The sequence below is a fragment of the Capra hircus genome, chromosome 17, assembly GCF_001704415.2.
Source record: "Capra hircus breed San Clemente chromosome 17, ASM170441v1, whole genome shotgun sequence".
NCBI classification, from domain to species: Eukaryota; Metazoa; Chordata; class Mammalia; order Artiodactyla; family Bovidae; genus Capra; species Capra hircus.
In genome coordinates this window covers 66,032,376-66,046,707 of record NC_030824.1, presented here as the reverse complement: position 1 = coordinate 66,046,707, position 14,332 = coordinate 66,032,376, and the positions used below count along the sequence as shown (strand labels likewise).

The 14,332-nt window shown below is 37.7% G+C and overlaps 1 protein-coding gene across 12 annotated transcripts in view; it reads right to left on the bottom strand.

Moving 5' to 3' along the window:
• The window catches only part of ARFIP1 (ADP ribosylation factor interacting protein 1), a 141,242-nt gene that overhangs the window by 48,921 nt on the left and 77,989 nt on the right, over positions 1-14,332 (bottom strand). For 9 of the 12 annotated variants that reach the window (XM_005691170.3, XM_018061602.1, XM_013970488.2 and 6 more), the window contains 3 exons: positions 11,823-11,918; positions 10,144-10,256; positions 3,481-3,702 (listed from right to left, as the gene is read on the bottom strand). In XM_005691170.3, the coding sequence (XP_005691227.1) occupies positions 3,481-3,702; positions 10,144-10,256; positions 11,823-11,918 (431 nt within the window). The remainder of the gene's footprint in view (positions 1-3,480; positions 3,703-10,143; positions 10,257-11,822; positions 11,919-14,332) is intronic. The other 3 variants (XM_018061607.1, XM_013970489.2, XM_018061608.1) reach the window with 2 other exon arrangements.

The following is a 14,332-nucleotide window of genomic DNA, read 5'->3' as shown; positions in this document are numbered from 1 at the left end:
ATGATGCTGTGAAAGTACTGCACTCAATATGCCAGCAAACTTGGAAAACTCAGCAGTGGCCACAGGACTGGAAAAGGTCAGTTTTCATTCCAATCCCAAAGAAGGGCAATGCGAAAGAATGCTCAAACTACCACACAATTGCACTCATTTCACATGCTAGCTAGTCTATGCTCAAATTACTTCAAGCTAGGCTTCAGCAGTATATGAACTGAGAAGTTCCAGATGTACAAGCTGGGTTTAGAAAAGGCAGAGGAACCAGAGATCAAATTGCCAACATTCATTGGATTGTGGAGAAAGCAAAGGAGCTCCAGAAAAACATCTACTTCTGCTTCACTGACTACACTTAACCCTCTGACTGTGGGGATCACAACAAACTGTGGAAAATTGTTAAAGTGATGGGAACACCAGACCACCTTACCTGTCTCCTGAGAAACCTGTATGCGGTTCAAGAAGCAGTAGTTAGAACTGGACATGGAACAGTGGCCTGGTTCAGAATTGGGAAAGGAGTAAGGCTGTATATTACCTCATTTATTTAACTTCGATGCAGAGTACATCATGAGAAATGCCAGACTGGGTGAATCACAAGTTGGAATCAAGACTGCCAGGAGAAATGTCAACAACTTCAGATATGCATATGATATCACTCAAATGGCACAAAGTGAAGAAGAACTAGAGAGACTCTTAATGAGAGTGAAAGAGTGGAGTGAAAAAGTTGGCTTGAAATTCAACATTCAAAAACCTAAGATCATGGCATCCAGTCCCGTCACTTCATGGCAAACAGAAGGAGAAGAAGTGAAAACAGTGATAGACTTGATTTTCTTGGACAACAAAATCACTATGGATGGTGACTGCAGCTAAGAGATTAAAAGACGCTTCTCCTTGGAAGGAAAGCTACGACAAATCAGACAGTGTATTAAAAAGCGGACTCATCACACTGCAACAAAGATCTATATAGTCAAGGCTATGGTTTTTCCAGTAGTCATGTATGGATGTGAGAGATGGACCATAAAGAAAGCTGAAAGCCCAAGAACCGATCCTTTCGAATTGTGGTGCTGGAGAAGACTCTTGAGAGTCCCTTGGACAACAATCCTAGTAAGTCCTGAATATTCACTGGAAGGACTATGCTAAAGCTCCAATCCTTTGGTCACCTGATGGGAAGAGCTAACTCACTAGAAAAGACCCTGATGTTGGGAAAGATTGACGGCAAAAGGAGAAGCAGGTGGCAGAGGATGACATAGTCAGACAGCATCATTGACTCAATGGACATGAATTAGAGCAAATTCTGGGAGACAGTGGAGGACAGAGGAGCCTGGTGTGCTATAGTCCATGGGGTTGCGAAGAGCTGGACATGACTTAGAAACTGAACAATAACAACAATGGACCTGAATACGCTCAGGTTTTTTTTTTTAAAAGGACTTCATATCTGTTAAAGAAAGGTAACAAAAGTACTACTAAGACTGAGCATCAGAGGAGCTAACACACATGAAAGCAACTTAGAGCTGTATCTGATGTATAATAATTCCCCAGCTGGCGTTAAGTATTATAATTAATAGACTCTATTCAATGTAGCATCACTGATAACATTGCTGTACTTCCCCAGACCCTATACTCTGATCATCTCTTTCCATACTGTGGGGACTTTTTTCTGGGTCACACCTTCTAAAGCTCTCACTTAAAGAGACAGGCAGAGATCAGGAAGAGACAGAAAGGCCTGAATAAAATTCCACTTCCATCTTTTGTTTTTCATGATTTTATAAAAACTACCTAACCATCCTGGCCTCCATTTCCTCATCTATAAAATCAGGATAACATTTCTTCCAGTGTTATTAGAGAAATTACATGATATAATGGCTAAAAAGCACTCCGCCCATCACACTGAAATTGTGGATACTCAGTAATAACAGCTGCAGTAACTCAGCTTCCTAAATATTAGTTTCATTCTTCTTTTTGTCTAGTGACTCAGTTAGAACTGAATCTCAATATTTATCTCAATATTGTCATCTCTAGCCAAGCTTTCTTTGTCCAAGATTCTAGATTCTTAACAAATAATTTAATGCTCTAAATGATCTAACTTCTCAAGTTATTTGTCTGTAGGGGATTTTCGTAAAAAAGGGATTTCTACATCTTTTGGTTCCAGGTGAGGAAAAAAAGACATTAAAAGGAGTAATTTAAGATATCATTAGATGGGACTTCCCTGGTGGTCCGGTGATTATGAGTCCATCTTGCAATTCAGAGGACATAGGTTCTATCCCTGGTCCAAGAAGGTCTCACATGTGGCAGAGCAACTAAGCCCGTTTGCCACGACCAGTGAACCCACAGGCTGCAACTACTGAAGCCTATGCACCCAGGGCCCATCCTCCCAGTAAGAGAAGCCACCGCAGTGAGCAGCCAGCACACCACAGCCACAGAGCAGCCCCTGCTTGCTGCCACTGGAGAAAGCCTACATGCAGCGACAAAGAGCCAGCCAAAAAAAGACAGCACAGGAAATTAATAATGCTGTCTGCTGCATACTCATATGGATATACACAGAAAAATAACTTCATTCTAAAATTCATACTTTATACTAATGAAAAAGTGTATCACAAATTAAGTCAACTAAGTATTGTTTCGGAGAAGGCAACGGCACCCCACTCCAGTACTCTTGCCTGGAAAATCCCATGGATGGAGGATCCTGGTAGGCTGCAGTCCATGGGGTCGCTAAGAGTCAGACATGACTGAGCGACTTCACCTTTCACTTTTCACTTTCATGCATTGGAGAAGGAAATGGCAATCCACTCCAGTGTTCTTGCCTGGAGAATCCCAGGGACGGGGGAGCCTGATGGCTGCCGTCTATGGGGCCGCACAGAGTCGGACACGACTGAAGTGACTTAGCAGCAAGTATTGTTTAGCACATTCAGAGACTAGGTAAGAGATTTTCAACATGCTGTGCTACGTTGCTTCAGTTGTGTCTGACTCTTTGCAAACCAATGGACAACAGCCTGCCATGCTCCTCTGTCCAGGAGATTTCCCAGGCAAGAATACTGAAGACGGGTGCCACTTTCTCCTCCACGGGATATTCGTGACCCAGGGATCTCACCTGTGTCTTCCGCAGTGGCAGGCAAGTTCTTTACCACTAACGCCACCTGGGAAGCCCCAAGATTTTCAACAGGTGCCTGAACTTACTTTTTACCCACACCCAGTTATTTACATGATTATATATGGCTCTTCCTAGGCTCAAGCAGGCTGAGTACTCTTTTCCTTTCCTCTAACCAAGTTCCCTTTCCCTGAAATCTCCAGCTGGCATTTTCTTTGGATCAGTATTTTGAGAAAAGTCAGCTGAGCCTTCTTGAAAACTATCTGAAATATCTTAAAAGAATACCACAAGATTCCAATTTTATTAAAGAGTTCAACAAATCAGAAATGTAACAAATTGCCTCTTAGAACACTCCTATTGCCATTTTCACCCCTCTCCCCTCCGATAGTTATTTCAAATAATCTTACATGGAGTTCTAGTGATTTTAAACTCAGGTCAGCAAACGCATCTCCAAGTTGCCTTTGGGTGTGCACCATCTGGAAAAGCTGGGTCGACAGGGTCTGAGCCAGTTTTAGAATATTTTCGTATTTTTTCTTGTTATCTCTTAATATATCAATCTGAGCTTCAAGTTCAAGGTCCACAGTTCTTGATCCACGGCCCAGCTTCTCAGAGATAATTTGTCGAGTGCACTAAAAGTAGAAAGATGTATTTTGTTTAGGAAAAAAAAAAAAGAAAAAAAGATAAAAGCAGTAATCCAAAGTGCAAACGCTGAAGCAAAGGGTATACAACATTTCTAGCTTCAAACAAGCTAGCCTAACAAACTGCAAACTTTCAGTCCCCTTTAGACGTTCATCAGGACTCAGAAAGTAAATTTACCAATTATGCTTATTAACTATTACTAATCAGAGAGATTTTTAAAACTTACCTAGCTAATTTATATACTGTCAGATGAGTTCTCTCATGTAATCATATTTCAAGCTTTGTGCATTTTGGTAGATGATTTAAAACAACTGACAAACTTAGCATTGATTTAAGAATACTGGACTATTAATATAGGAATAATAATAGAGCGCCTGATGAACTATGGAATGAGGTTCATGGCATTGTACAGGAGACAGGGATTAAGACCATCCCCATGGAAAAGAAATGCAAAAAAGCAAAATGGCTGTCTGGGGAGGCCTTACAAATAGCTGTGAAATGAAGAGAAGCGAAAAGCAAAGGAGAAAAGGAAAGATATAAGCATCTGAATGCAGAGTTCCAAAGAACAGCAAGGAGAGATAAGAAAGCCTTCTTCAGCAGTCAATGCAAAGAAATAGAGGAAAACAAAGACTAGAGATCTCTTCAAGAAAATTAGAGATACCAAGGGAATATTTCATGCAAATACGGGCACAATAAAGGACAGAAATGGTATGGACCTAACAGAAGCAGAAGATATTAAGAAGAGGTGGCAAGAATACACAGAAGAACTGTACAAAAAAGATCTTCATGACCCAGATAATCACGATGGTGTGATCACTCACCTAGAGCCAGACATCCTGGAATGTGAAGTCAAGTGGACCTTAGAAAGCATCACTACAAACAAAGCTAGTGGAGGTGATGGCATTCCAGTTGAGCTCTTTCAGATCCTGAAAGATGATGCTGTGAAAGTGCTGCATTCAATATGCCAGCAAATTTGGAAAACTCAGCAGTGGCCACAGGACTGGAAAAGGTCAGTTTTCATTCCAATTCCAAAGAAAGGCAATGCCAAAGAATGCTCAAACTACCGCACAATGGCACTCATCTCACATGCTAGTAAAGTAATGCCCAAAATTCTCCAAGCCAGGCTTCAGCAATACGTGAACCGAGAACTTCCTGATGTTCAAGCTGGTTTTAGAAAAGGCAGAGGAACCAGAGATCAAATTGCCAACATCTGCTGAGTCATGGAAAAAGGAAGAGAGCTCCAGAAAAACATCTATTTCTGCTTTATTGACTATGCTAAAGCCTTTGATTGTGGATCACAATAAACTGTGGAAAATTCTGAGAGAGATGGGAATACCAGACCATCTGACCTACCTCTTGAGAAATCTGTATGCAGGTTAGGAAGCAACAGTTAGAACTGGACATGGAACAACAGACTGGTTCCAAATAGGGAAAGGAGTACGTCAAGGCTCTATATTGTCACCCTGCTTATTTAACTTCTTTGCAGAGTACATCATGAGAAACGCTGGGCTGGAAGAAACACAAGCTGGAATCAAGATTGCAGGGAGAAATATCAAGAACCTCAGATATGCAGACGACATCACCCTTATGGCAGAAAGTGAAGAGGAACTCAAAAGCCTCTTGATGAAAGTGAAAGAGGAGAGTGAAAAAGTTGGCTTAAAGCTCAACATTCAGAAAACTAAGATCATGGCATCTGGTTCCATCACTTCATGGGAAATAGAGGGGGAAACAGTGGAAACAGTGGCAGACTTTGTTTTTTGGGGCTCCAAAATCACTGCAGATGGTGACTGCAGCCATGAAATTAAAAGGAGCTTACTCCTTGGAAGAAAAGTTATGACCAACCTAGATAGTATATTCAAAAACAGAGACATTACTTTGCCGAGTAAGGTCTGTCTAGTCAAGGCTATGGTTTTTCCAGTGGTCATGTACGGATGTGAGAGTTGGACTGTGAAGAAGGCTGAGCACTGAAGAATTGATGCTTTTGAACTGTGGTGTCGGAGAAGACTCTTGAGAGTCCCTTGGACTGCAAGGAGATGCAACCAGTCCATTCTGAAGGAGATCAGTCCTGGGTGTTCTTTGTAAGGAATGATGCTAAAGCTGAAACTCCAGTACTTTGGCCACCTCATGTGAAGAGTTGACTCATTGGAAAAGACTCTGATTCTGGGAGGGATTGGGGGCAGGAGGAGAAGGGGCCGACAGAGGATGAGATGGCTGGATGGCATCACGGACTCGATGGGCGTGAGTCTGAGTGAACTCCGGGAGTTGATGATGGACAGGGAGGCGTGGCATGCTGCAATTCAGGGGGTCACAAAGAGTCGGACACGACTGAGCAACTGAACTGAACTGAAGCCAAAGCATGTGGTACTTTCCATAGCTATCCAGATATAATAGTCTGCTGAAAACCAAGAAGCCAGAATTCATTGAAGGAACTTGGCAGACTGGGCAAAATGAAAGAAACGTCTACTTTTGTCTGAGTGGTCATTTTTTTACAGAAATAATGGTGATAAGCACACAGTAAGGTCAAAGGTTTAATGAGGAAATTTTTTTTTGTTGTTTCCAGGAAGCTATGGCAATGGGAAAAGTAAGGCAAGAGTAAGGCATCAAATCCTGACACCTTAAACAAGTTTTGAAACTGAACTTACAGAGCTTATATTCCAATGCAGATAACTAACCACTCTCAAGGCAATCTAAGCAATCTGGAGGTGAGAATGCTGCAGACAGCCTCTGTGGGGCTTTGTAAAGAAAGCTGCAGTGAGAAAACAAAGTTGTGGGGCATTTCCCCACTCATCAGGGTCCCAGAGCAAGCTTCTCATAGGACCACCAAAAAACAGAATTTTATTCAAGTTGCTTCCTAGTAAATACTGAAATTGAAGTGCAAAATCGAAGGTATATATTATATACCTTCGGTATATATTATAAAGCAAGTTTAAAACAGAAGACAACTAAAAATTCTCAGTTCTTTACCCTTCTCCAAAGTCCCTGAAAATGCAGATGACTTACCATGATCTGTGGTCCTGTCCAGCTTTCCATATAAGTTAATGATTTATTTTGAGGATAAAAGGACAAATGGGGCAAAGTTAAATAGGCAGGAAAAAGCAAAAGTAAATTATTGCTCTACAGAGATTTCCTACTTGGGAGAGGATAAAATAATGATAAACAGGGTATAAAATACCATGAATCAGCACTACATAGGTCATGAATTTATAAGATAACCACTGGATACTATTAGTATTTAAATAGCACCAAGAGCTTAGAATAAACCAATTAGGTACAAGGAAAAGAATAAGCCAATGGCAGCAAAAGACAGATACTATATTAAGAAAGTTGTTAAGACTGAAGGATAGGGAAGAAGGGAGCATAACAGTAAATATCAGAACCTGAACAGTGGAAACAGATAAACTAGTAAATAAATAAGACAATACGGTAAGAAAGCCAGGAATGAGAGTTTAAAAGATACTGGCTTTAAGCCAACAAATATTAATTTGCTAAAGGTATGAATACTGGTGGCAAGTTCTTAAAACATTTTAAAAAAGAATTTAATGTTTGGAAGACACATTAAATAGGTCTGAATGCTAAAACTGAGATTATTATTTAAAAAACAAGACAGAATACAAAAATACAAAATACAAAAATGATAAACCAGAGTTTATTATTCACACTGATTCCTACAGATGAGAAAAAATAAGAAAATAAATAAATTTTGGATTCAAACTGGAATAAAACAGGTAGATTAAAATAATATTTAAGAAAATAGGTTCAAAGCCTAAACTTAAAAATCACTTCTATTACATATTTGGTTTTAATCAACAGACTAATCTTGGAGCCAATATTAGCACTTTGTTTATTAAACACCAATAAAGAAGTGCTAATATTCCCTTTGAGTGAAAACTTTGAAGTGTCTGCCAGAGAACAGAAGAAATTAAAAACCAAAATCATGAAGAAACTAAGTCCATGAAAGAGAATCAAAGTCATAGCCAGAATCAAATTCCTCAGAGTACGATGGATAATAAGCACAAATCAGAATCAACACTTGAAGGATTATCCTAATGACAATGAATATCCTATGTCGGCTCATAATTTGGACTAAAAAGGTTAAAAAGACAGAACAGAGTTGTATGTCAGTCCAGACACACTGAGGTACAAACTCCATAAAATTATGTAAGCTAGGACTTTCTCTCTTTTGACTTAGATTGAGATACAGAAATTATTCTGATGAAAAAAATTTTTCAGTTAAAAATAAAATGATCACTCTGAAAGAATGATAACTCCTTCACATAGTACTATGCCATGTGTATACATTATGAAGTCTGGTTATTTTCAATAACAGAAAATCTGAATGTGGTATATTTACGCAGAAAAAAAAGTAAAGTGTTAGTTGCTCAGTTGTGTCCGATTCCTTGCGACCCTATGGCTCCTACCGACCACCAGGCTCCTCTGTCCATGAATTCTCCAGGCAAGAATACTGGAGTGGGTAGCCATTCCCTTCTTCAGGGGATCTTTGCAACCTAGGGACCAAACCTGGGTCTCCTGCATTGCAGAAGGATTCTTCACCATCTGAGCAACCTGGGAAGCCCCATGTCAAGGTAGAGATAACTATAAACTAATAATGATTCAACTCTGATTATTGCAGAAGTAAAAGAAGAAAAGAACAGCTGATAAAAACACACATACAGGAAAAAAAAAGATAAGCAACAGGAAAACACAACTGACAGAAGAGAGGAAGGCCAAAATGACAAAGAATTAAACTTGATCATTTGTCAGATTAGGGTTATTAGGATTTGGTTCAAAAATAAGACCCGTACTCTTTAGGCTCAAGATGTGTGGCTAAATTTCAGGAATAAATGAACAAAGGAATGGCTGAATAAATGAATTTAATAAATAAATAAGTGAGACTCAGGCTGGTATGAAAGATAGACAAGTGCAATGAAAGGGCGTATGAAGGGGAATCTCAGGCAGTGGGCAGATACAGAACAGGGCTGTAGAGACGTGAGAAAGCACAGCTTGTTTAGGGAATCTCTGGATAAGCTGGTATGGATCATGAGATCTGCGGGTGGAAGAGAGGAGCAGCAGGATAAAAACGGAAAGGTAGATGGGGATTGAGGGGAGGAATTAAGCAAACCGAACCATGTCGGGCAGAGCAGAATCTGTAGGATGAGATAGTTTGTCGAGAAGCTACTGCAGTAATGTCAGAGAATAATCACATGGCTGTGAAGGCTAAGATGGAGACAAGGATAAAGTCGAATAATATTAAAGAGGCAGAGGCCATTTAATAATTAACTGGGCATGTGCAATCAGTGAGAAGATGAAGTAGACATCTGAATATGTGGATGAACTGCTGTGATATGAAGGAGTACAAAAGAAAAAACAGTATTCATGGAATGAGAGAATCCACATCCTTGAGAACAAAAGGGCCAGTGGGCAAATAGAATGTCCTGAGTAAGAACAGTTCAGCAGGCATCAAGCTCTGATGGCTACCACTGGCATTTCTCAGTTCTACACTGATATGAGCTAAACGATTTTTGGAAAGTTTCATGCGGCAGTTTCAGGGCACTTCTATCATCTTAAGAAAACCTGTGCTTTTGTGGAAAATTGCAGATCATACTTAAAAAATACTAACTGAAAAGATAAATGCACTTCTGTATTGCTCTTTAGAAGATACATAAGAGACTCCTGTATAAAAATACAGACAATTCCTGATTCACAAACCACTAGGCCCACTATCAATTCAAAAACAGAGCGAGTGTTAACACTGATGCTCTAAATAGAACTGTTAGGGTTTTCCTCCACTAAACTATTCTAGGAATTCTACTGTCTCATCCCTGTTAAGATTCAAAGGCACTAAGTGAATTCGGGGTTTGAGCTATCTGTTTGTAACACATCAAATTTAGCTGCACTGCTTTAGAGTAAATTTTGCTTATTTTCTTTAGAAGAATGTAAGAAAACTAATCAATACTTACTCTGAAGCAGTACACTGTAAATCTTTGATATCCAATTCATATACTGTCTGTACAGTTAAGTGCTTAGTTATTACAATAAGATCAGAGAATTTCACACTTTGGAAAACTCATATACCTCTCTTGACATTCTGCTGCTATAAAGTATCAAGAAGATGGAGGTTGTGACAAACGTATCTATGGCGGTTCTACAGCTAAATGTGCTCCCAGACAACATACCTCTTCTTTAATTATGTGTTATCTGTCAGTTAATAAGAACTTCAGTAGCTCTTTTTAGAACTCAACCTATTGACTTTTTAAACTACATTTATGCAAAGATCAGTAAGACAAAATACTTTATTTTTAACTGTATATTTATGTTTAAAGAGCATTACTGTCTCCTATACATTTATATAATTGGAAAATAATAACTTGAGTAACATTCAAATGAAATTCCTAGAGCTACTTGGGGTGGAAATATTTTAAAAAATGCCGCACCTTGTAGGTGTTTAGACTCCATTTTCTGACAAGCTCGAGCTTCTCCATCGCGGGATTCTTAGTCTCGTCTGCTAGAAGAACTGGACCGCTTTTTGCCTGTGTACTCTGGCCACCTGTAACGTCAGAACAAAAGATAAAAACGCAAGCCACACAGACAAGCAGAAAGAAAACAAAATACTGACGCGGTTCAAGTTGAACCACTTATGCATTTAAAGAAATAAGAAGGTTCCCACAAAGTGAAGGACCAGAACTTCTTGGAGTCATTTTAAGGATGATTTTCTGATACTGTAATTAAAAAAAAAATTTCATTGGTTTGTCCATCTTCTTAAAAAAAAAATAATGCTGCAATAGGCCTTCTTTTCTAAACTGCTATTTACTTCAAGGAAGATAAAATTTTCACAATTTATCTTATAACCTAATAATTCTTAAAAAAACTGTCATTAAAAATCTGAAAGGCTCACACTCTTCACAGTGATCTCCTTTCATTATACTACACAGAAGAGAGCAACAACACAATGTTACCAAAATTTTGGAGGGTTTAAAAATACTGTAACTTTAGATAGCCATCAAAAATAGCTTACTGTAGTATAAGAGGTTTTGTTAAAACAAGACCTTCATTGTGCCTCATGCTTTTCTCAAGAAACCCAGCACATCCCCCAAAGCCATAATTAATACAGGCAGTATAAAGCCCTGATAATGTATTACTCCAACAATTAAGAAATTATGACATAACAGCAACTCCACAACTATACAGTTCCTCACAGTAAAATATTTTTCACAGAAGAACATATTTAGTAACATTTATGATGCTAATAACTTGGGATAGAAACATCATAATTTTAAAATAACAATTTTTTAAAAAGACAAGAGAAAATATTTTATAAAATGGTTTTAAAAGGTTAGAGTCAGCAAAAATTTCTTCTCTCACCCCTATAGCCAGGCCAGGCTTTACCACAGTTTTACCATTATCTAAGAAGGAGAACAGTATACAAAGCCAAATGCATTTAAGAGTTTACAAAATTCTCACATAAACAAAATATAAGATATTAACATTTTGTGTAAAAAGAAACACAGAGTTTACTTTCTGCCCTGTTTTTATAGTCCAGCTATATTAAAGTGAAAAGTAAATCCAATGCAAAGGAATAGGCTTTTCCCAGTACTTTTCACTCGGCATAACTAGAAAATTACATAGTATTTTGAGGCAATTTGACAACTAGTTGTTAAGTCAAAGTTGAAAAAAGGAAGACACAACCTTTTCCACTTGATTCATTCCAAATAATGAACAACCCAACTGTTGAAAGTCCTCTTTTATTTAACTGAAAACAGATGGCAGAGCTGCAAAGCCAAGAGTTTAGGATCATATAAGTAAAGCAACATTTTCCAGAGCAAAGAAAAGAAAGGTAGATTAAAAATGAATCGAACTTTAATGTGTTTTTTTCTTGTAAAGTTAATTAAATTTCATGTTTGGGATTGTGCCTAATAAACTTTGAAAAGCCAGAAAGATAAGCTATGGCTAGAGAGATTACTTTCCTTATTGTTTAAAAAAAAAAAAAGGCAGCCACCAAAACAGCCAGAATGACACACACCTAAGAATACAAAGCAAGCGATATGAAACTGAGTGAGTTAGTTTAGCTTCAGCAGGAGCAAGAAGGGCTTTATCCAACCAGGGCAGTGAATACCTGCAGGAACAATTAAATCACTTCCTTGCTGAGTCAGTCGGCTAGCTGCCACCCTGCTAGGAGACATAACAGATGGCAGAGGCGGTGCTGGGGAACCTGAAAAGGGCAGACATTTCACCGTGAAAATGCTTCTCTCCCTCCACACAATATACATTTTGAATATAGCTGTACTGACATTTCCTTCAAAATATTCAAAAAAAGGATTAAAAGCTGGGAACTAATATACTTGCTTTCATGCAGAAATGGATGCTACCAGGATGAGCTCTTATCTAAACTTTTCATAGAACTATTAAAACCAAACAAAACACATAACTGTAAGAAGAAACTTGGTAAGATCATGTTTAATCAGTACTTTACCTGGACTTTGCTATTTTCAAATCAATTAAAAGTATGTGATTAAAGGACACAGCTGAACAGTTTTAAAGCTTAACTCAACATTTTATAACTTGCTACTCTAACATAGGGAGGAAAGCTCTTCAAGTAGAAATCCAAAGACATAAACATTTGTATCAAATTTATCATTAACATTCACAGAAACGTGAATGAATCACCCTTCACAGAAATTACAGCCACAAATTTCAAATCATAAACCAAGTATCACCTAGTACAGATCGCTGCTACTCATAGTGTGGATGCAAGGGGTTTCCGTCAATTATGTCATCTTAGAGCGCATCAGAAATACAGACCTATTTAACTAGAATCTGCATTTTCACAAGATCTTCAGGTGATTTGTATGTGTTTTGAAGCCTGAGAAGTGATAATACAGAGCATTATTCTGATTAATCATAAGACTTCTGAAGCTTTTAAAACATACCTGAGACATTCCACAAGATCTACTGATTATCACTGAAACAGGTTATCTTTAGAGCTTTTCCAGGGGGCGGGGGGGGGGGGGGAGTTTTAGCTTTTTTATAAGATTGATTTTCTGTTTTTATTTATTAGATAAATAAAAATAGCATATATGTAAGGTATAAAAAGTTGATTTTTTGATGTATGTATACACTGTGAAATGATTACATCCATCACCTCACATGGTTACCATCTTTGTGTATGTGGTGAGAAAACCTGAGATCCATCAGCAAATTTCAAGTATACATTATTATTAACCACAGTCACCATGCTACTCATTAGGCAACAGTAGTTTTTTAAAAGCTACTTATTCTCAAACACAGCTAAGTTTGAGAACCTGAGGAAAGAATACAATTTTGGAGTGAAACACACTGAGTTTTAAAATTCTAACTCTGGGTTTGAAATTCTGGCTCTACTTATCAAGTAGTACCAGGAACACCCTGGCAAATTACTCAACATCTCTGAGCCTTAATTTTTTTAAAAAGTAAGAAAAACTGAGTACCCAACATTGTTGCTAATGTCCAGCATAAAACTGTACAGCTTCAATTGACTATTTTAAATTCTAAAGGTTGTACGTCTTTAGGGCAGTGACCATTGAAAAGAAACTGAAAAAATTATTAACATCCTTCACATTTAGCTGAATATATTTTAATGTTTCTAAGTTTTCACATAACATATCAAATTCATAATTAAAATATTTCAATAAGAATGAATGTCAACTTTCTCATATCCCAGATATACTAAGTTCTGATCAGGAACAGTCACCAGTTTTAATAATATGGAATACTTAATCTGGACTGAATCTAACATTAAAATCCAAAACACGCAATGTATCTAAATAGAATGGCATTACCTTTCAAAATGAGATATCTGTCTTTCATAAAAAAATTCTGTTGAACCACAAAAATTTAAAACTGGAAGGGACAACAGAAATCAACTAGTTTGACGCTAAACTACAGGAAAAAAGAGGCTCAGAGAGCTTTAAACAGCTTCTTATTAGATTCTCAGATGTTCTGAATCCATACCATAATATCTCTATTATTAAATTCAATACAAAAAACATCAATCCATAAATTACTTGTTAAGCTGGAAGGCATTTAATGGATTATCCAATGCAATCACTATTTTAAACAAAAACTCTTATCTCTATCTACTATTACATAAAGAAGAGTTCAATAGACGATGACTACTATAATTCCATTTCGTGATAATCCCAGGAACAGAGCTCTGTTGTTCTGGCTATTATTGTTTATTAATCTTGCATAAGAAATAACCCCATGATTTAACATGAGATATGTATAACATATATGTCACAAGTGATACAGAACTTTCCAAACTAAAGTAGCAAAAAGACGTAGTGCTGAGGCAAGTAGATACCTTCAACTATTTGATTTACTTTCAAGGGTTAATTGTTCTCTGTATCTTCAAATCTTTAAGTCGGACTAATTTAGTTTCTAAAATCACTCACAAATAATAAGTAAATCATTCCAACAAAAATAATTCTTAAAACTCTAGGCTCTTGCTAACTGATGAAATCTGGAGAATTAGCTCAGCTCTCTCTCAACAGGAGAAGTCTAGGAATATGAATAATGTGTATGCAAGGATCAGAACCCCACCAAAGCAAAACTCAGACACCAAGAACAACTCACTCTTCAGAGTTC